This window comes from Saccostrea echinata, unplaced genomic scaffold (assembly GCF_033153115.1).
Source record: "Saccostrea echinata isolate AGI-Se365-2 ecotype Australia unplaced genomic scaffold, CSIRO_AGI_Sech_v1 ptg000056l, whole genome shotgun sequence".
In the NCBI taxonomy this organism is placed as follows: Eukaryota; Metazoa; Mollusca; class Bivalvia; order Ostreida; family Ostreidae; genus Saccostrea; species Saccostrea echinata.
The window spans coordinates 15065275-15088711 of NW_026889805.1; the positions used below are offsets into that span (position 1 = coordinate 15065275).

At 32.2% G+C, this 23437-nt stretch overlaps 1 protein-coding gene across 2 annotated transcripts; it reads left to right on the plus strand.

Moving 5' to 3' along the window:
- Positions 1 to 31: 31 nt before the first annotated feature.
- On the plus strand, positions 32 to 22316 carry LOC133173266 (uncharacterized). 2 transcript variants are annotated; one of them, XM_061308251.1, is made up of 7 exons: positions 32 to 206; positions 7467 to 7619; positions 11429 to 11531; positions 13495 to 13588; positions 18498 to 18564; positions 18803 to 18869; positions 19708 to 22316. In XM_061308251.1, the coding sequence occupies exons 1-7, from the start codon at positions 162 to 164 to the stop codon at positions 20676 to 20678; spliced, it is 1500 nt and encodes a 499-aa protein (XP_061164235.1). In that variant the 5' UTR covers positions 32 to 161; the 3' UTR covers positions 20679 to 22316. The 2 variants fall into 2 exon arrangements, with proteins under 2 accessions (XP_061164235.1, XP_061164236.1); XM_061308252.1 differs by lacking the exon at positions 32 to 206 and adding an exon at positions 7147 to 7312.
- The last annotated feature ends 1121 nt before the right edge of the window (positions 22317 to 23437 follow it).

Here is a 23437-nt window from a genome sequence, read left to right on the forward strand (position 1 = left end):
GTCTTAAGCGAACATCAACATGGGGGTCAAAGGTAAGAAATGTTGACACCTGAGGTACACGCCGGCGCGCTCTGATCACAATCGGTCATTACGATAAGTTGACAGCACAGACATGGTAAAGGTACCACATAAATGATCAGTGGGGAGTAAGCGATGGAGCGATGGATTTGACAACTTTTCAAACACACCCTCCGGACAAGAGAAAGGTAAGTCTACAAAAAACATGCATGCATGCTTGTAATGATTCAATACCCCCCTTTTTTAAATTATACATAGTATATTATTTTTTTCTAGAAGAAAAAAGTCGTTAAGATATTTAATAACACATGTCTCTGTGACATATATATTTGAAAAAGCGTTATATAGTATAATCTAGAAATGCAGCCGAAAATGCGCTCAAGTGTCATCTGATACCTAATGTAAAAGAAGGGGGCGTATCACACATTATGTTTGTTGTATTGACAATAACGCACATATCCTCTACCTTGACATTTTAGAAAATAGAAAGTTTTTGTATAAATGTGTGTCATCATTGAAGTATAAAGATACTTATTTTTCTAATTTCATTATTTACTTTTTTTTAAACTTAATATGCTCATGAATGCATGTGTGTACATTAATATAACTATGAGCACAAGTGCATGACTGCATGCATAAAATTATTCAATACACCCTTTTTTCCTTGTATTTTAAACCTTTTTCTTATGTCTTTTTAATGAATGCATGATCACCATGTATCCATAATATATTTATTGGACAAAATCCCGAGTGTGTTGTCATTACTCATTGGTACATCTGTTGTAGCTGGTACTAGTATGTTTGACATTTTAGGAACTATAGCTACTTTTTTTTGTTTTTGTCATCAGCATAAATGTCGGAAGCAAATTGAAAGTGGGGGAGGAGGGCTAAACCAACAAAAAATGTTTGGGGGGCTAACCCAATTTTCAATGCCTATATACGTCTATCTTTGCAAAAAAGTGTGGAGGGCTAAGCCCCCCCCCCCCCTTCAGCCCCCTGGTTCTGATGCCTATGATTAGTATGCTATAACAGCTAGGACACCACATCTTCAATTTGGGCAGCTATTACTAAATGTTCCTTTTTAGTTAGTCTTAAGTCTTGCAGTTTGGTTTCAGATATGTATCCCCTGCTGTGTCAGTCATGAATAATTGAGTTGAGAATTATTTCTTCCTGATACTATAGGTTTACTATTATACAATTAATTACCCCTTATGCGGTCAACATGGTAAAATAAGGACCCAAGACCTGGCCCACGAGGTGACCTGACCTGACCGAGGCCGCGTAGCGGCCGAGGTCAGGTCAGGTCAGCGAGTGGGCCAGGTCGAGGGTCCTTATTTTACCATGTTGAACTCATAAGGGGTAATCAATTGTTTTATTATACCGATATAAGTTAAGGCAATTTTTGTAAGCTTAATTACTAAAATAATCAATTACATGTATAAGACCTACAAACTGTTATCAGTGTTCCATCGGGATCGGGATTCGCTTGTGAAGTTGTTTACTTTTCGGCTGCTAGTCTTGTAAGTTTTTGCACCGCCGATTTATTAAAACACTCTGTGATTGTCAGTAACATTGCATTTTTATAAATTCACAGATACCATTCCCGACTACAATGACAATCTGGTGCAGACTTTTACTGTACAAGAGAGCCCAGTCTGCGTTCGTTGAATTTGACATTGTATTGTAACGAAAGTTAATTTCAATGAAAACGATAAATGTTATGACGCATCTAAAGGCCAATCGTGTTCCGTATCCTAAAAATACTATACATATTTTTATAACGGCAATTTTTGTAATGTACAATCATTACTGTATGCATATTTTTTTTAAAATTTGAATGGAATTTGGATTAACAGGTCATTTTTAGCGGTCATTAATTTTATTGACCGGTCATTATACCCCACGTGCAATGATTCCTAGGTCATTATTGCTGTAAACGGTACTTTTTGGAGTCATTATTGAGTTTAAAAGCCTTCTAACAAGCCAATCAAATTTGAGTATTCTTAGTAGAGGTATAATAAAATTAAATAACATTAGCTGAGATGGTTTTTGGTGATACCTAAAAACCACTGAAACATATAATTAGATGTAAGATAGGCAAACATGAATTATCATTTGAATTGCATATATATAACATGTAATTACATTTAAAAAGAAAACCAAGTTAATATTATGTTAAATGTAAAAGATTTTAATTTTCAGGTTTTTAAGTTCACATCCTGCAAACTAATCTAAGCAAAGTGACATAGTATCAGAATAATTGTCTGATAATTAAATATATGCGATAGGGTCATGCTTTAACTGAATGGTTTACTTTCTGGAGGGGACATGCATAATGATGGCTTTTAGCTTTAAACACAAATAAAGCCAGTTGTTGACTTTGTATGTATTTCTCGATCAGGAAAAGATAAATGTTAACAAGCTCTTTGTGAAAACATTCCTATATTTTAAGTAAATAGTTGTGTTTAACAACTTGATACATTGATCTTAGATACTTCTATGATGTACAGAGTTGTGAATCTTACTCTTCCTAGAAGAAGTTTATTTTTGAATGAGTGAAACTGCTTAGAAAAAACATATAGGCCAGGTCATATTGGTATTGTAATCTAAAAATGTTTTCTCCTCATACACATTCGTGGTTCTTACCTTAAATCTAAAGCTTACTGATTGTAAATTATGAAGTGAAATATTATTTCCTTAAACTTTATGAGGTGATGTACTAAAAACAAATAATCTAAAAAATAGATTAAAATTTTATTGAAGACATTGTGTACATAGTCAGGACACTTGAACATTGAAGTTGAATAATTATAAAATTAAATAGATCAGCGTGCTCCATAAAAAGTGTTACAGGTCTGGCAATGCTCCAGAGTCAATACACAGAACGGGGACTAGACCCCTAATCAATACACACTCTCAATCAAACAGCAGGTCATTCGGGGTGATTAAATCCACTTGTCAAAGGCACTGATTTCTTTATTTATCATACAGACAACATTTCGAATTTCATTAAATCTATAATTTAAAGCATATGCCTTTAGTGTATTATTTCCTTTTGATCTGAACATTGTGAGATTCATAGCTCACTTTGAAAAATGAATCAAAATTGCAAAGGATATATATAAACTATAAGATCATTATTTTATCAAGAAGAACAAGCTATATATGTAAATCATAAAGCTATATATGTAAATTATAAAGCTATATATGTAAATCATAAATAAGTGAGTTTTCAGGAAACAATACCTTTGAATAGAATTACCTTATCTGGAATATTATATAATAAGATGTTGAGATAATTGTAAAAAAAATAAATCAGAATTATTATAAGATACATGTATTGCGTAATTGGATTTGTAAGAATTAGAATAATCAATAAAAATGTAATCAGGATAAGAACAATAAACTTTTCCGATATAGGAGGTTCATTGATCTATACAGGTGATATATGTCATATTGCCTAGACAATTTGTTGGAGGTTTTGGGTCCATTGCTCAAGTTTAAAAAGATACCATTCTCAAATGTTTGACGTGAGGTCCTGAGTTATTGTTCAGGAAAATCAAAATCAGTTCCAGAACACTGGAACATGTTTTCGTAGGGGGTTGCTACAGTGTCCAAATGTTAGTAGGAACAGTTTCCAAACTTCACACTGGGTTCCTATAGTTTCAGACAATGGTCTATGAAGTCAGAGGCAGTCTGAAAATCAGGTCCACTGAACATTACACTTACTGACTTAGGAGATTCAGAAACTCAAAATTTTTATTTTAGGTTGTGAGTCTTAATCACTTATTGTCTCATACAGTGTCCAATTGCTATTTTTTGCTCTTCCATGATAAACCATTTTAAAATGTTGGACTTTTTTTTCAGAAAATCAGGGTATAAGCATGTCAGCAAAACTCGATCAGTAGCTATATTTGGTCTGATTTATTTTGGTAAAATAGCTTATATTGGTATTGCTCTCTTATTATGATTGACATTGGTTGTACATTTATGTTTATGATGTTGCATATTAAACAAATAAAGCAATTGCAATCTTCTTTGAAAAATAAAAAGTAATTTTAAAAAATCTTTACATTATTTTCAAGGAAAATGATGTAAGTAAGATACTTGGATTATACTTTGAAAAAAAAAGTTTTGCAATACAGTAACATAATACAATGAACAATGATAAGAAACAGGTGTTAATTAATATAAGTCTTAGTTCATGTATATATAAAAATACCATTTCTGTTTGCTGGTAATGTTATATAGCATATCTATAGTACCATGATTAGTTTTAATTCTTTTAAACCATAGGACTTGGATTAATGGAAAAAAATCCCCTGATATAAATCAGATGAATTTGTATTTGGATAAAATTGTCGATTCTAATTAAAACTTGAGGGTTGTTCTTGACAAGTGAGAGTAATAATCAGTGTAAATGTTGACCTGTTGAATCGTTGATGTGTATCGCTGAGAAGACAAAGGCTCGATTTTCGTCATTATATTGTTTCTTACGATCATTCTCTGATGTAAACGGTATATAATTAGAGTCAATCAGTCCACTGGAGACAGATTTTACGTGCCTGACAGTTACAGATGGCTTCTATACTCTAACACTTAATCAATTAATATTAGTTTATGTCAGGTTTATTTCCGTTATATTAATTAATGATGATCTCTGGTGTCAAAATATAAGACGACTTAAGTGTGTCCTAGTAGGTACCCATGGTGATTTACCATGCAGATCACTGGGGGATTTTATAGTCACTTAGTTGTACTTAATTGAATTAAATGTTGAAATTAAAAAGGTCATTTATTCCCTTAATTTTTTTTATTGGTTAAATGAGGAAAAATAGTATTAAAGTTTAAAATTTAATATTCACAAGTAGTAGAATACGTTAGTTACCTTCTATTTGTCTTAGTAAAATATTTGAATGTATTTAAAGTATTATATTTTGTCAAAAGACTTGAGATGCTACAGGGGTTTACTCGGATATGAACCTAAAGCTTAAATACGTCCTGTCAATGTCGTTCTATTGTATCCACACGATTTCAGCTGTGTGGTGTACCCTTGAATGACTACCCCATTAATCTCACCCTATCTATCTAATGTATGAATATAAAATTACTTTTCTAGTTTTTAGGCCACATAAATTTAAAATTTAGATTCTCATCCTAATTTGCTAAAAAATTTGGGCGGGTGGGCGGATTTTATTTTTTATTTTTTATAAATGAAAGTATCAACAAAACATTCATACACGTAATTTTTACATGATGTTAATGCCAATATGAATAGATTTTATTGTTTTCATATTCTTTTAAATATCTACAGAAGATTCTTGTTATAGAAAATTAAAATATTTATAGTTTTATTAACAAATTATCAAGTACACAGATACGGCACACGACAAACAAAATGAGGTGCTGATCCTAATAAATTGCATATGCATGTTTTCTCATCGGCCTAATTCCCCAAATACCTATAGTTTTACCAACAACTCCATCTGTTCTGTGTGATTTATCACAGATTTCCACTGTCCTCATACATTCAATCGTTCTTGAGACTTGACATGTTCGACATTGAAATATATTATATTTGCAAAACAGGATTGTGTAAATCTGTAAAATATTCTACTGAAAAGCCTAGGCCTGAACAGTTTTAAGATTTAACATTTCCTTAGCACTGTTATTCTCTAAAGTCTTTGGGCGATGTTTTATTTTTTTAATGCAAAATCACATACAGCTTGAGATCGTTATTTAAAACTTGACCATGTGTATTTCCTTCATCTGTTTTACTTGGTTAAAATCTCTTTAAAAACTTTCCCATGCCAGTGATAGTATCTAGATGTGTTTATATGTTATTTTTGCTTTTCAGCCGTCTCTATACTGACAAATTATTTTTTCATTACATATTTAAACTGCTTTTATCGCCAATTTTTCTCCATTCTTCACATAGTTTTTTTTTTTTTTTTTGCTATAAATAGCGCCACGCGACTTTTAATACAGAAGGGAGATAACTCTTAAATTTTGACCCAGATTCTTGCTGAATATAATACGTTTGGCACCCAAAAAGCAAAATAAAAAACAATGGGGTGGGGCACTTTGAGAGGGGCGGGCGGGGATGAGAATCTGAAGATTAATTTTACCTGGCCTTATGTCCTGGTTTTTTTTTTTTGTAATATGTCAACAGATCTTTTCACTATAAAATGAGCTTTGTACAGATAGTTGAATCTTAATAATTAAACAGGAACTTTTATTTTTTATAGGAGCTCCAATTTTAGTGAAAAAACATCCTGATCATTAAACAATTTATCTATGCTTGGTTGTCCTTGGAATCTATTTAATACATGCATATGGGAGCTGATGACTTAAAGATGGAACAGCCGAATTTTTTTCACTAGAAATTAAGCCTACAAAGAAGACTATTTTGAAAATGGTATAGGAAGGTTATGCAGGACTACATAAGAATGACTTTATATGAATTCCATATACGGTACATTATATAGCTACCAGTACTGTTTGTTTGAAATTAAAAGTAAGCCTCATTTTTAAAACATGTCATATGATCATAAAATGTATTGAGAACGCATGATTAATTTAAAAGGTTTTTTCCCCTATAGATAACAGATTATCACAATTGCATTCTGATTTTAATGAAATTTGGTACTGTACATTTAAAGTGAAGTCATTTTCCATAAATGAGTAATACATGTACATATTAAAACAGGGAAGCTACATGTATATGCAACATTATGATAGTTTAGCTTATCATGAAGGGTCTTGGGAAAATGTTGAAATTAAAATTTTCAATTTTGCATTCTTGGTACAACCAAGTTAAGAATGTGTATCACTTTGTATTTTGACGTAAATACATCATTAACATGAGCCACTTCTGAGAAAAACAACAATTACACAGACGTAAATATTGACTTCTAGAGCTCCATTAACTATCCACTTCTTGTCCCATTCTCAGCTTAATGTCTACTTACACTAATCCCATTCCAGTTAATAAGGTGTCAAGAGTTTTCTGGACAGCCTGAAGGAAAGCCTAGCTTGTACGCTGCAGAAGTACTTCAACAGTGTCAAGGGTGCTCCACAGCCCAAAACTTAAACCAAATCTTCTCTTGTTTTTAAAGTCATTTATGATATGTTCCCAGCCCCCTACACTTTGTCAACACCACGCTCATCTACTTTTATCAGTTGCTTGGAAGTTTGATTTATTTTGTTTGGTGTTATTTAAATTTTGATAAAATTTAAACTTATGTACCTAGCTTCAGTCTAAAACATGAATGTGTTTTATTTGGATAGAAAGGTAAGGGACATGTATAGCCAGGGACGAAGTGCAGATTTTAAAAATTTAAATCTTACTTAAATTTAGGTACCTTGGGATGCAGCAAAAATTGAAATAACTAAGTTAAAATATTACTGATATTTACAAGCAATGTTTATAAAGGTTGTGTTTTCAGAAGGCACGGATGCTGAAGCCCATATCATCGGTGGGGCCAGACTTGGACCATCTGGAGGCTGAACGGAACATTCCTTCTGACCCTCTGGACAACAGAAAAAGACGTACCATCCTCCTAAAGAAGGACAATGACTCCTGGGGATTCACTATACAGGTCTGTTAGTACTGCAGTTGTACCATTAAATACAGGTATCTTCTGAGGTTCAAGGAATAGACTCACTGTTTAGGGGTGGACAAAAGAGCTACAATTACCTCTAGAAGTATTAAAAATGTAGTGAATTCTATGGCTGAAAAAGTAATCTTGCTCATACATGTAAATATAAAAAGAAGTAGGCTTATTTTAAACAGTATAACGTGTACAGTATGCTTAAACTTTAATAAACCATAATGTTTATAGAGTTATCTGTAAAACATACAATTTTTTATCTTAATTTCAATATGATTGTCTATTGGGACAGGTGTATTTCTATCAGGACACTTGGATTTTTTGAGCACATTTTGATTTTCCTTGGAACTATAGTTATGTCTATTTTTGTACCATGCTTGACCTATGTAGTAGCTATTTTATACATGTATATGGTCAAACCAGTGACTACCTTTCTTGATCCATAAAGTAAAGCACACTACTGCAACGTTCATTACTGAGCTTTTTATATTTATCTCCCAAAACAGTAGTAATGATGTAGTTACCACTTGTGTGATGTTTTCTTATTGGACTTGGAACACGATTTAAGGCCAGGTAAAATTAATCTTTAGATTCTCATCCCCGCCCGCCCCTCTCAAAGTGCCCCGCCCCGTTGTTTTTTTATTTTGTTTTTTGGATGCCAAGCGTATTATTTTCATGTATTTTTATGCAGCAAGAATCTGGGTCAAAATTTAAGAGTTATCTCCCGTCTGTATTAAAAGTCGCGTGGCGCTATTTATAGCAAAAAAAAACTATGTGAAGAATGGAGAAATATCGGCAATAAAAGCAGTTTAAATACGTAAGGAAAAGATAATTTGTCAGTAAAGAGAAGGCAGAAAAGCAAAAATAACATATAAACACATCTAGATACCATCACTGGCATGGGCAAGTTTTTAAAGAGATTTTAACCAAGTAAAAACAGACGAAGAAAATACACATGGTCAAGTTTTAAATAACGATCTCCAGTTGTATGTGATTTTGCATTAAAAAAAATAATAAAACATCGTCCAAAGACTTTAGAGAATAATAGTGCTAAGGAAATGTTAAATCTTAAAACTGTTAAGGCCTAGGCTTTTCAGTAGAATATTTTACAGATTTACACAATCCTGTTTTTGTAAATATGATATATTTTAATGTCGAACATGTCAAGTCTCAAGAACGATTGAATGTATGAGGACAGTAGAAGTCTGTGATATCTGTATATCACACAGAATAGAAGGAGTTGTTGGTAAAACTATAAGGTATTTGGGGAAAGGTCGCTGAGAAAACATGCATATGCAATTTATTAGGATCAGCACCTCATTTTGTTTGGCGTGTGCCGTATCTGTGTACTTGATTATTTGTTAATAAAACTATAAATATTTTAATTTTCTATAACAAGAATCTTCTGTAGATATTTAAAAGAATATGAAAACAATAAAATTTATTCATATTGGCATTAACATAATGTAAAAATTATGTGTACGAATGTTTTGTTGATACATTCATTTATAAAAAATAAAAAATAAAACCCGCCCACCCGCCCCATTTTTTTAGCAAATTAGGATGAGAATCTAAATTTTAAATTTATATGGCCTAATATGTGGTCTTTTTGTGTGTTTTGAAACCCTCTCTACTGATGGATTTTTAAAATGTCTAATACAGATTAATTTAGTTCTGTTTTATTTTCATCCGAAGGTATTCTTCAATGTTAAAGTTATATCCTTATCTGTTTAATTGTCCAGCTTTAAACTTGATCCCTCATGAAGCAGAAATCAGAAATAAAAAGAGGGAGGGGGGGGGGGGATTCCCTATATACATGTATATATATACATTTCTGAAATGTATATATTGAATCAATAGTAAATAAATAAGCATAGACATTATAATATTTCACTTTACATTGCATTTATGGTAATTGTTATCATAAAAACCTAAATGTAAGGACTGCCAGAAGACAACATTCACTGATATGACTGTGACTGATTAATATCAATTGCAAGAAGGTTGGAAGTTAATGTGAAAGTGAATCATGCATTATATATTAAAGTAATTAAAATTTCTTCAGGGAAGAATCATATGGAAATAACAAAAGGAAAAACCAATTGAAGTTTTAAGTCTTACATGTACTTTGGTGTTAAAAAAAAGTTGTCAAAACCTGATTTTAATGGTTTAAAGTATTTTTGAAGTATGATAAACAAATCTTAGGGGCTGTGAGTGCTAGCCACAATTTGCATAATATAAACCTAACCAAACTTGCATGATATAAATCTATAACCAAAAACCTTGGCTATGTTGCTAGTATGCTTCCTTAATTAATTGCAAGACAGTCTTTAACACAAGATAATGTTGAATGTATTTGACATGTTTGAAGTTGAATTTATTTCTTTGATGTTGCCTGCAAATTCTAATATTGAATTTCTTTTCCTTCCTTTTTTTTGTTTTTTAACATATTTTTAAAAAATGAAGGAAACAACAACCACTCTTTAATATGTTTCCTTGCAGAAAGTTCAGTGTTGTAACTGACTGCACTATTTTTTGTTTACATGGATTTAAATGTATGCCTACAAGGAATTAGTTCCAGTAAAATCAAATGAGCTTTTGTTTATGTTGATTTTGAAGTTTAAGAGTAAAATTAATCATTAAATGTCACACAAAGCCAGTAAACAATTACCATAAAATCTTTTTTATGCATTCTCTGTATAGATTAACATCTTAAGGTTCTCTCTTAAAATGTGTCCTGAATAAACATTAAAAAAAAACCACTGGTGTAATGCATATACACAAGGTACAAACATGTATGATATTATGTTATAGAATTAACAAAATTAAGAATTAAACTGAAAAAAAAAAATCATTATCAGAATGATAAAGTGTCAGTGGTATTCTTTATTACAATAATACTGTATTTGGTTTCAGAGTTGAGTTATATTCAGTCTTGTGCAGACATTCTCAGACACGAAGAAAGATAAGAATGTTTGAAGAGATAAACATTTAAAGCATGAACTTTTGCAAAATGTGATCATCTGGTGCACAGAAAAATTACCTTAAATTAAAACATGACAGCAATGAAAGAATTCAAAAATGTCATGATATAACATTGCAAGGAGAATTTTTGCTTACATATGTATTGAACCAAAGACTCCAAGAAGCCCTTAATTACTATCAGTTTATCCAGTCTGTATAGACCTTATATGTAAACTTTATTTGTTTTCAACATTGTCTGGAGTTATTCCTTCATATATAACCACATGATATCTTAAGGAGGAGTAGGGAGGTGTATACTGTTTAACTCTTGTGTGTCTGTCTAGCTGTGTGTCAGTGACAAATTTTTGTCACAGTTTTGTCAGCAACTTAACTCATCACAGATGATTGAAATTTTAGCACAATCTTTGTTTAGGCATGCCAAATAATGGGCTTCATGTTTGTTCAAATCCGATGTCAACTTCCTGTTTATCTGTGCATCTGTCCATACCAAATTTCTATCACAGTTTTCTCAGCAACTGTACCCAGTGCAGATGCTTGAAATTTTAGCACAATCTTTGTTTAGGCATGCCAAATAGTGGGATTCATTTTTGTATGACTCAGATGTCAACATGAGAGGGTATATTCACATCAGAGCGGGGGTATTACTAGTGAGCATTTGCTCACAGACTTCTTGTTGAGACCTCCATTCCAACAGAGTTTTTATACAGTGTTATGAGTAAAAGTGGAACCCAAAATGAATTATTAGTAACATCAGTATACGAATTTGATACATTTAAATCAAGTATGTATTTTGAATTTTGGATTCATTGCAGACATATGGATTTAAAAACAAGAAAACGGGAGAGATAGAAGTTTATACATATGTGGATTATGTTGCATTAAATGGACCAGCACACATAGCAGGCATGAGAAGAGGTAAAATCAAAGTCACGCTAAAAAAATTTATATATCCCACCCACACATAAGTAAAACTGTATGGATTTTAATACCTCAAATAGAGGGGAGTTTGTGCTACACTCTAGCATGGTGTCTTGGGTCAAAATTTTAGGAGAAGGTCCATTTTCTACCTTCAATAGTGGCGGATTTAAGGGGGGGGGCGCACTCGGCGCGCGCCCCCCCCCCCCCCCCCCAAATTGTCAAAGTTAGGGTAAATCATAGTTTCGTCGAGAAAATGTAAAAATTTCTACTTGGTAGACCTCATTTTTACCCTACAAAATCTCTAGAATCCAGGAGCTTCCGGGGGCTTCGCCCCCTGGACCCCCACCAGGGCTTCGCCCTGGACCCACTGGTCCCCCTGCCTACTTTTTGCGCCCCCTCTAACTTCAAATCCTGGATACGCGCCTGTTCAAGCATTACACTTGCATGGATGATGTATGTGTGTTACATAATGCAAATCATACTTTTTATACATCTGAAATATTTTATTTCAGATTCGTAGCCCAGGTAGCTTCCTTTTAGTAGCTCTACTGTCAGAGATAGACCAGAAGAGCTTAATATGTGACAGTAAGGTGTCTTGTCATATGTCTGTCTTTTGTCTGCAAGCAGTTTTTCAAATTGCTATATCTCCTTCAGGTTTGCTACAGTTTTGATCTGATTTCAGTATTGCTTGGTACATAAGTTACACTAAATACATATTTCTGCATATCTATTTCTTATTTCAATAAAGGTGAAAGCATAGATGCTTAAGATAGAAATTTTTGTGAATTAACCTCTATAATACTGCTACTCCTCCTACTGTTTGGTCTGATTTTAATATAACTAATGGTACACTGAGATACATTATTGTATATATATTTTTTTTATTTTGATGAATGATGCTTCTAAAAATAGAAATTTCTGTGAAATTCTTTTAAAGTGCTACTCCTTCTAGAGTTAGGTCTGACTGCAATAAAACTTTTTTTTTGCAATTTGCCACACAAAGAGACTTAATCAAGAATCATTATTCTATTTATTTCTGTTGCCATAGTTTCAAGTCCAAGTGCTACCTTTCTTCTTTTGTTATAAGTACAAATCAGTGGAGCTACAGTCTCATCAGGAATAGGAAGCTTTTGGATCAGATTATTTCCTAAATATTCAAAAGCCTAACCTTGAAGGAACTTGCATAGATGATGCATGGTCTGATGCTGTGTCCGAGGAATGAATAACCAGGTTAAAGTTTTTGGAGCACCATTCTCAAGAAACTATAAGCCATACCCATGGCAAACTAGCAGATTTCTGCAAATTTGATGTATTTTAGACTAATGATAACCTGTGAATGCACCTGCTTCAAAAACTCTTACCAGGCCATTTATTAAGGGATGGATCAAGGGATGTTGTTGTTATATGCTGATATTTTCCAGACAAATAACTAAAACACAGTAGTGTAATAATTATGCATCTGACATTGATTTTTAATTAGTATGAGACTTTGACTACCTTAAAGCTGGCATTTGTTGAGGTGTGCTTTATACATTATTTGATAATCTAGGTTTTTCACTATGTCTGCAGATGCTTATTGAATTTTGATGAGGATGTATGATAAAAAAAAAATATTATGTTATATATATTTAAAGTTTTGAACATTATGACCTTCTTTTGACAGTCTTTAATTTTGAATTATTTTTTCCTTGGCTGCAAGGTAGACACATGTGTACCTGCCCTGTACATGAATTTAGTTTTCAAAAGACTCGAGAAGTCTTTACTTTTTTAAATGAATTTTTGACAGTGTACTTAAGAAGTATTAAATGTCCTAAATGCACAAATACCCATTTATAGTACCAGATAATGCACACCAGCTTATGCATTCAAGTTTTAATGCAGTAACGTGGTTTGCTAATTGATAAATTGAAAGTATGTTATCAAAAGTAATAAATATATACCGCTTTAAATATTTTTTCAGGGGACATAATTTTGTCTGTCAATGGAAAGAGTGTAGAATTTGCAACCCACCAGGAACTAGTATCTGTTATCCAATCAAGTGGAAACCAGGCAAGGTAGAGAAACAAACAAATGATCATGTTCATCCAAAATATATTTTAATCCAACTTGGAATGTTTACCAGTAGAGCTAATGTTAAATGGTTAGGTGTCTATCATCTGACTGTCTATCCCTTTGTAAATAATTTTTCAAAATACTACTCCTCTAGTTTCAGGAAAGCTTGGTACACGAGTGAAAGCATAATTCTGTTCATCTGTTTTTGATTTCAACAAGGGATGTTCTCATGGTTACTTAAAATAGAAATATCTGTGAAAATCTTTCAAAGCACTCTTTTGGTCCAATTTCAATAAAACCTGGAACAAAAGTATACTATACTATAGACCTATAGTTCTTGTTTTCAATGTTGCTATAACTACTAAAGAAAGAGTATGTGAAAATCTTTTAAAATGCCATTCCTCATACTGTTTTAATTTTGTTGCAACAAAAACAAAACTAAATTCAAGTTTAACAAGATGTGTCCATATGGCAGCTCAAGGCCAAGGTTAAAGTTTTACAAATGTAGGTCAAAACTCCATGTTCAAGGTCAATGTTGGTACCTAAGGAATGGTCTTGTCACAAGAAATGCACAAGTGAAATATGAAAGCCCTAGCACCAACCATTCAAAAGTTATAGGCAAGATAAAGTTTTTTCCAAATGTAGAACAAACTAAAAGATCTAGGTCAGAGGTTAAAAATGTTGGTACCCAAAAAAGATCTTGTCACATTAAGAATATACATGTGATATCTGATATGAAAGCCGTAGTATCCACCGTTCAAAAGTAATGGCCAAGATTAAATTTTTTCTTAAGTAGGTCATACTCAAAGGTCAAGGTAAAAAATGTTGGTACCCAAAGATGGCAATGTTTTAATTGTCATATCTCAAGGTCATGATCACAGGTTCAGAATAACAAATTTTTGGCTTAGCCATAGTTTTGTTATTCTTAGATTGTAGAACCTCTTGCTTTTCACAAAAGTTGATTGTGTTCTAGCTTGCATAGGGTTTGTCACAGCAATGATTCAAGGTCATTTTGACAAGGTCAAAATTGTTGAAAGGAAAGTTATAAAATTTTAGAAAGCAGAATTTCTTTGTGGACATAATGGTTACCCATGGCAGTGTTATGGTTATCTAATGAATTAGAAAAGCCATTTTAAAAAGTTCAAGATCATTGGAAGAAAACTTTCAAATTAATTGTTGTTTTGTTTATCAAATCTCCAAATGGAGGAAATAAAGATTGAATGAATTAATGAAAGTAGAGGAATATGAAAAGCATAAGTACACTATAAATATACTTAATATACCAGTAGCAGAATTCGTATTTTTGTGCTGTTCACTCATTTTCTTGTCAGCTATTTCAAATATACAGTAAAATAAGATGGAAACAATGTTCCAAATGTGCTAATTTTTGATTAATCAGTTTAATATAGAGAATATTGCACTAAATTTTGAGTGTGTTAATCTACACGTTAACGGTGTATGATAATTATATGAAAGGAAAGTCATTCTGAATCACTGAAAAGTATACAATATGCACAGGATATTCAGGTGACCATCAAGACCAATGAGCCTCTTTTTAAGAAATTAGAAAAAGAAGAGGGGCATGCATAATCAGGGCTTTCTGTGAATATTGGTCAGAATCTCTAGTCCCAATGTTAAAAAACATACAACTTCAGGCAAACAAATACAACTATAAGGATGTTTTGGGGTTAAAAATAAGCTAAGGCCTAAAGAAGAATTTAAAAATCTTGGGTAAATGATGTTAGATAGCATACAAAATACATGTATCCAGTAAATCTATTATTTCATTATCTAAACAATCAAAAATTGGTAATTTTTCTCAGTATTGATGGTTTATTCTATGTGATTAGCTAACAAACATGGTAGTACAGTATTTTTTTTCAGTGGGCTGATTTTTCAGTGGTATTCTGTTCAAGATGTCTTTGTGGACATGCTTATCTGCTTTAAAAAATTCTGTCACCTTTAGAAAGAGTTTTGACTGAAGTTCAGATTAGCAATGTTTGGCTTGGAGCAGCCTGCCATGGATATGAAAAGGACTAAAACCAACCTGCGTACTGTAAAATAACATATTTTGGTGGGGTCAGAACTTTGTGGTTTGAGGAAAAACTATTGGTTTGTGGGGATTTGATTTCATGGATGAAGAATTGTTGAGTAGTTATGTATGTGACATTTTACACTTTGTGGTGGACATGAATTTGTTGGTCTCTTCAAATCTCGAAAACAACGAGAATTAAACCCTGACAAAAATTAGTGATTTCACTGTACCTCATCCTTTACAACATATAAGAGTGGAGTTAAATAACCACAAAAAGATGAGCATTGGATAGAGCAGTAAATCTGTTGATGAAAAATCTAATACAATACTAGACAGGAATGTAAACAGTGAAAAAGGAATTAGAAAACACTGACTTGATGCTCAAAGTAATATTTGTTCTGCCCAAAACTCTGCATTTGAAATTTCAGTTAATTCCCTCTTTTTTAATTGAAAAACAGATCATTACATTTTAGTAGCCTAAAGTCGAAGTCCAAAACAGCAAAGAGTAATGATTTCTAAAAGAAAAAAAAATAGTCCCTACAGGCAGAGTAATGTCCCCCCCCCATAAGGTGTTCTGAGGGATCTCCAAATGCCCAGTTTGTTAAAAAAAAATATACAGAACAAGGAATAATTTCTGATAAAGCAAAAGAGATATTTTCCTTCTTTCACAAGCATAAATACACCAGTTCACTTGCTTTTGTTAAAAGTGGGTTTTAGATATGAAATAACTTCCTTGCTTTTGATCATAAGGGTTGATCTTTAGAGATAAATGTTCAAAGTAGGGGAATTTATGTGTGATTTATTTATTGACTACTGCTCTTCATTCAATGCTCTGGCTAAAAAGCTACAAAAATAAGATTTTAATTGCCACTGCTACATGAATAAGCTATTTAGTATAAAAAAATCTTTGTCTTTATATTGCAACTATTATAAGTATTGTATCTTGCAAGCAATGAAGTATGATATCTTTTATCTAGCTGTACTGGTCAAGGATATGAAAAGATTATGCAGTTGTAAAATGTCTGTTGTCCATCTGTCTGCCTGTTTGTTCATTTGGAAACAAGCTTCAAAATACTACTAATCTTAGTAAATTTTGGTCTGATTTCAGTAAAATCAATTAAGATACTAGTACACAATTTTCTTTACTGCTTTTTTTTTCATTTTGATGAGCAATGTTGCCATGGTTACATACATGTATACTAAAAATAGAAATTTCTCTGAAATTTTTGTTTAATATGTACTTTACTACAGTTTTGGTCTGATTTCAATAAAACTTGGTATTCAAGTGGACTACATGTACATAAGAAAACCACAAATTTTATTCACTGGTTTTCAGTTTTAATGAAGTTGCTGCCATGGTTCTTAAAAATATAAATTTCTTTAAAATTCTTCTAAAATTATATTTTTCCTACAGATTTGTGAATATTTCAACACAATTATACTTGAGCAAGGTACACAACTCTGTGTTAGTACAAGGATAAATACTGTAGACTATACCAAGGCTCATATTTCTGTTCAGGGTGTAAGACTTAATAATGGGGTGGCCATACCTAATAATTCTTCAAGTCTGGGTACAAATTGTCCCATTCACTACATGTATGACATGAATATTATAAAAACTAGTAGACTCTGAGCTACAATTTCAATGTATGGCCAAGCAACATCATTGTCAAAACCTTGAGTATGATAAAATGTAAAATTTTAGATGCTTTTAAAGGAGCTCTAAAAACTAATAAAAATGATTTTTGGACTTTGAGAAAATTACATCATATAAAGGTGTACATATTGTTTTTTTTTTTTAGTTCATTTTCAACATAGGATACCAGTCATATTTTCCAGGAAAAATAATCAAAAACAATAAAATACTGAAATAGTGAACAGAAATCACTGTTGTGTTAAAAACTGTAATTGCATTGGGAAAATACATCCAAGTAATGTATTCAATGACTTTTTTCTTGGTTTAGCATGTTAATACTAATCTATTACAAATTGTGTCATTCATGGTAGATTTCCATTTATTCTATCTTCCATCTATGGGCAGCTCATGCTAGTGGCATAAAACTATCATGGAATCAGAATTTCTGCAGTGTGCAGTGTTTATGTGATCAATATCATATTACCATGAAAATTTTAATGTATTATCTAAACTAATTGTTTAATATGAAGCAGAACATGGCATATGATTACACATTTTCAAATCATGGGGGTAAGGTGGGGCCACAATGGGAGATTAAAGTTTTATATAGGAATATTTAGGGAAAATCTTTAAAAATCTTCACAAGAACAACAAAGCCATGATTAGTCATATTTATATGGAAGCATCATTAGGTAGTTTAGATTCAGTTGTGTTCAAATTTTCATTCTTGACCCTTAGGAATAGGGTGAGGTCACAATGGTCAGTCAAAGTTTTACGTAGGAATATACATGTATAGAAAAAATCTTTTAAAAATCGTCTTCCCAAGAACAGCAAAGCCATGATTGCCATGAAATCTGCTGATGAACAGCAGAGTCATGGCAACTCAAGTGAGCATTGTGGCCCATGGGCCTCTTGTAAATGTATTAAAAGTATAGTTTTCAATTTTGTCTTCTTCATTTCATTCTATAACTTACTTAACATCAGCAAATACATGTAGATCCTAATTTAATATAATCATATAGACCAGAGATACTCTGATCAAGAACAGTACAATCATGAGGATGATAGGTTTAAATTTTGAATTATTGACTGAGTATTCCATTGGATAGGCAGGTGAGTAACCATGCAGTTACTAAAAATAGATCTATTTGACAACCCTAATTATGATGGTGTTTGCTGTAATCATGTTTTACTACGTTACATTACAATTATTACATGTTACTTTATTTTCTCATTTCAGAATGGTTGTGTTATTTGTGGATTGTTGTAAAAAGGTTGAACTCCATGACAGATTAATAAAGCTAAAGGTTAGTCAGGCCTGGAACTGCTGTAATAAACAGAAGTTTCTGAAGTACTAAAATTTATATCTTATGAAATTTGAAATTGAGACATGCAGTGCTATGTTTTAATGTCTACATACATGTAGTTGACTGCCTCATAAACTGTGTACTTTTTTAAAATCTATGTCTGCATGTGGTTTTGAAGTTCATAAATTTTTGTATGATGAAGATTGAGTATAAATTCCTGGATTTTTTGTGTTTTCAGAGGTTACTCAGTATGAAGATCAAAGAACTCAGGGATGTAGAGAGGCAGGAGAGAGAACTCATGGATGGTGAGTTTAGATTTTTATATTTACAAAACATATCTTTCATTAATTATGACATAATAGATTATGAAGTTTTCCTACGAATTAAGCAAAAATCAAGCATAATTGACTGATTTTAACCCCTCAGTAAGTGCATTATATAGAGTTAAAAGATAGGTGTTATTTAGTTTTATGTTTGTACAGTAAAACATGTTTAGCACGAACATGGATATAGTAAATTCACGGATATAGTGATGTTCTTTGCCATCCTTATCAAAATCCGTAACAATTCCTTGTAAAATTTTACGGATATTATGAACTAAGATATAGCAAATTTACAGTTATAGCGAACTGATTTTGTGTCCCCTAGAAGTAAAAAATAATGAAATTTATATCTTTTATAGCAAATTTTCAAAGATATAAATTTTTAAAATATTGAATTGACATTACTTTTGTTAGTATTTATATTTGAAACTCAATTAATTCATCCGAAAACTTTTGAATTCCAAGGTAAATTTGTATTTTATACTCCCTTTAATACATTTTGTAGTCATACATACTTATATGAAAAAAAAATCCATTTTGCAAATTCGCTATGTATACTTTAAGGAATTCATTATACAGATATAACGATTTAAGGATATAGTGAAGTAATTTTGCAGGTCCCCAGAACTTTGCTATAACCGGGTTTTACTGTAAATTGTTTTTTTTTTTGGAAGGGGGGGGGGGGGGGGGGGAGAGAAGTGTTTAATTAACTCTGTCACTTTTAGGAGTTCATCAAAACATATCACTCAACCAATAATACCAGCATACAGTATAAACATTGTATATTTTGTTAAACCATCTTTAAATGAATCTGTTGCAGAGTTTTGCTCAAATAGAGGCCTTGACAGGTTTGACAATTACAGACAAAGTGTTCTCAGTATCCAGTCTCGAGATTCCAGTCTGGACAGGTTCAGCATTATAACATCTAACAGCAACCTGTACGACATTCCAAACACAGCCACCCTCCATCTGGATACATCCAATTCAGAGAGGTCCAGTGATGAGATGAGTGATTCTACTGATGACACGGAATGCTTTCCTGATGTGAATTATGCTGATGATTCTGATGGAGACTCTGGGATTTCTTATGAGGATTTTCCTCGTTCAGAGAGGAGAAACACCATCATTGACTGTAATAAATTCAGTGAATTTGTCAGAGAGAGGCGTGGAACATTAGTGGGTCCTATGTGCGAGTGTGTAGGGGACAGTATCTGTCAATTTTGCGAATTAAGACAACGTTCAGAATCCCTAGAATCCCCTTCATCTGAGTGCTCAGATGATTCCACACCAGTTCTGGACCAATCAGATGATACACAAAAATTTGACCAATCAGAAGATACCACAACAGTGCTGGATCAGTCTGAAGATGCCACTCCAGAACATGACCAATCAGCAGTTACCACTCCAGCACTTGACCAATCAGCAGATACCACACCAGCATTGAACCATTCAGAGAAATCAACACTAGTGCTGGACCAATCAGAAGAGACAGTAGAATGTGAAGATTCCAATAATAGTCTCATCCACACTGGTATTTCTGAGCCTGATCCAGATAGAAACCCTGAAATTTCAGAGGAAGTTTTCCTAACATCCAGTGAAGGTGCAGATAAAGATAATAATTCATTAGTTCAGTCTTCCATTGACAATAGTTTGCCTGCTGGTCAGGTAATATTTAATGAGGAATCACCGGAGACTGAGGAAGTCACAACCACTGATGATGTCTGGGATTTCCCCTTCTGGACAGAAGGTTCAGTTTGTATCAATCTAGATGATGAGCAAACCAAACTCTGATGCATGTACTTAACAGTCATTGTATCAAATTAAGATTCTATATTCTCATTTTATGCTTTGATTTTTAGTCAAGTTAACATACATGCCTGATGTCCTAACACATGTGTAGAGCTTTTCTTAATAATTTAGTCAAATGGACAATTGCTTCACCTTTTCCACACCTTTTTCAAATACATTATATTTATGAATTAAAAATATGAAATTGCAATCCTCTCATTCTGAGTTCTGTAAACATGGAGAGAATATTTTGTTGTGTAGAAGGTATTTTTTATTTAGCTATCAACTTGTCCATTTTTCTATAATTTATTTACCTCTTACTATGGTTTAACTTTTCATTAAATATGACTTGAATATTTAAATATTGAATATAGGGAAATATGGGTTGTTTAAATGTATTTCAATAATTAAGAGTATTTTTTGGAAGATTACTTCTTTATAGTGCTGGTCACTATCAAAGAGGAATAGTTCATTTGAGATTTTTTTCCTTTTTTGGTTAAAACAAAGTGCCAAATCTTTGTTTTATAAATAAATTGTTGAAACATTTTTGCATAGGAATATGTGCACACAGAAATACTCCACTAGGAAAAGTCATAATAAATTGTTGTCTGGTAACTCTAAGTATTGTGTGAGACCCTGACTCTGGGACCATAAACTTTCACAATTTTAGAAGAGGTACTGTTATTCATCAAAAACATTATGTAAATGACATGACAAATTCTCAGTTTCACCATGTATATGCATGTGCTTGTTGTTTTGTGAGAGTTTAAAAAAGGATTTTTTTTTTATCAGAACATTCATTTATATCTTACTTAAAATTAAAAAAAAAATTAACATAATATAAAAATCTTTTTGATGCAAGAGTTAATTTTTTTTTCAGAGAAAAAGCTTCTTTTTTTTCATTTTTTTCTTACAATATCAATCAGATTCTAACCTGCGTAGTGTTCCAATTCATTTGGAAGTTAAGTTTGTAAAATTGTGAATCTAGAATGTTTTACATCTAACAGGAAAAGTTTTTTACGGTTCTACAGCCTTAAGCTTGGACAATCAACACATTTGGATTGTGTATTGATTGTAACTAGCTGTAAGTTGATATTTAGTTATTAACTTCCTGTACTTTAACATCTAACATTTCCCCTTGGTTTATTTTTTTTTTTTATCTCATTCATATTTGATTTGTTCATTGGGAGAAGTAAATTCAGTTTAAAGTGCAAATTAAAGTTCAGAATGAACATTACTTTTTATGGTGCTGTTTACAAACATGTGTGCTAATCAATGTGTCTTGTTAATTATTTGTCATAACTCTTTGATGTACTCTTATTTATGACTGCTTTTCTGTTTTGTTTGATTTATTTATTTTATTCTATTTTATTTTTTTTTATGATGTCAATAGTGCTATTATACAATGTGATTCATGTTTCATACAGATTTTACATTTAATTTAATTATGGTGTATATGACATTAAGAGCCATATTCCCGAATTGTTTAATAATCTTAATGGTTCATTAACCACTTGCTCTCTTTAACAGAGACCTTGTGATTTCCATATTAAAAGCTGGCTTTTTCTTACACATGAAAAAAAAAGAGAAAATATAAAGAAAAAATAGACTGTTGGTTTCCCATTTAAAATGGAACTTCTGAAACTTCTGAATCTTTGAACATCAGTGGTGACTGAATTTATAATATATTCATGCTTATACATTTCTTATTTATCTTATATACCAAGAATTATTTGGGGTCCATTGCCATATGTTTTGCCATATATTTTTTTTGTTGGCAAAAACAAAATATGAAAAAAAATGAATAAATAAAAATTGCAAACAAGCACAACAAAAGTTGAATTCACAGATTGTTAATTTGTCATATACATATATTAGGACACCAGATTGCAATGTTGTTGCTTAAATGCAAGAATTTATATTCAGTTCATATTGATGTGTCTGTTTCTAAACAAAAGCACCAAATTTATTCTGTGATATAGTATGAAATTATCTGCTTATTAAGTTGTATTTATAAATAGCAAGAAGCCTATTCTGTTACTGTAATCAGTTGTTAAATTCATGTCATACTCCAGTGTGGCTAGAAACTTTGTTACCCTTTGTACTTTCTAAATTAATGAAAGGATTGAAAAGAATAATAGTGATCTGATTTTTCTTTACGGTAATTGAAACTTTTTTTTATCATCTCACCTGAGCCAAAGGCTGCAGTGAGCTATTGAAGGGTGTCCTGCTTCTGTCTGTCCTGTACCATCTGTCTTGTGTCTTCTGTAAGCTTTTTCTTCCAGAAGCACACAGCAAAACTTGGCACAAGGCATCTTCGGGTAAAGAGGCTTCTAGTTTGTTCAAATGAAGCAATCACTTCCTCTTTTAAAAGGAGATAATGAAGAATGAGTGAAAATTTTAAAATTTTCTCAAGAACCACCCGGGCCAGAAAAGATGAAAGTTGCATGAAAGCTTCCTGACATACCTGTACATGTAGTGTAGATTCAGTTTTGTTTAAATTTATGTTAGAATATATAGAAGATATCTGAAAAAAATCTCAAGAAGTTCTCAAGAACAGCAGGGCCATGATTAATCATATAAAAGTAGTGAAGATTCAAGTTTGTTCAAATCTTGACCCCCTCAGGTGGGGTGGGGACCACTGGGATGGGGCCACAATAAGACACTTAAGTTTTACTTGGGAATGTGTAAGGAAAATATGTTAAAAATCTCAAGAACAACAAGGCTATGATTTAGAATACTAATACTGAAGTGTCCTCAGG

Coding starts and splice junctions, on each gene's coding strand:
- LOC133173266 (XM_061308251.1), top strand. CDS start 162: ATGGATTTGACAACTTTTCAAACACACCCTCCGGACAAGAGAAAG. Junction 207..7,466: donor ACCCTCCGGACAAGAGAAAG/GTAAGTCTACAA, acceptor TTGTGTTTTCAG/AAGGCACGGATGCTGAAGCC. Junction 11,532..13,494: donor CATAGCAGGCATGAGAAGAG/GTAAAATCAAAG, acceptor ATATTTTTTCAG/GGGACATAATTTTGTCTGTC.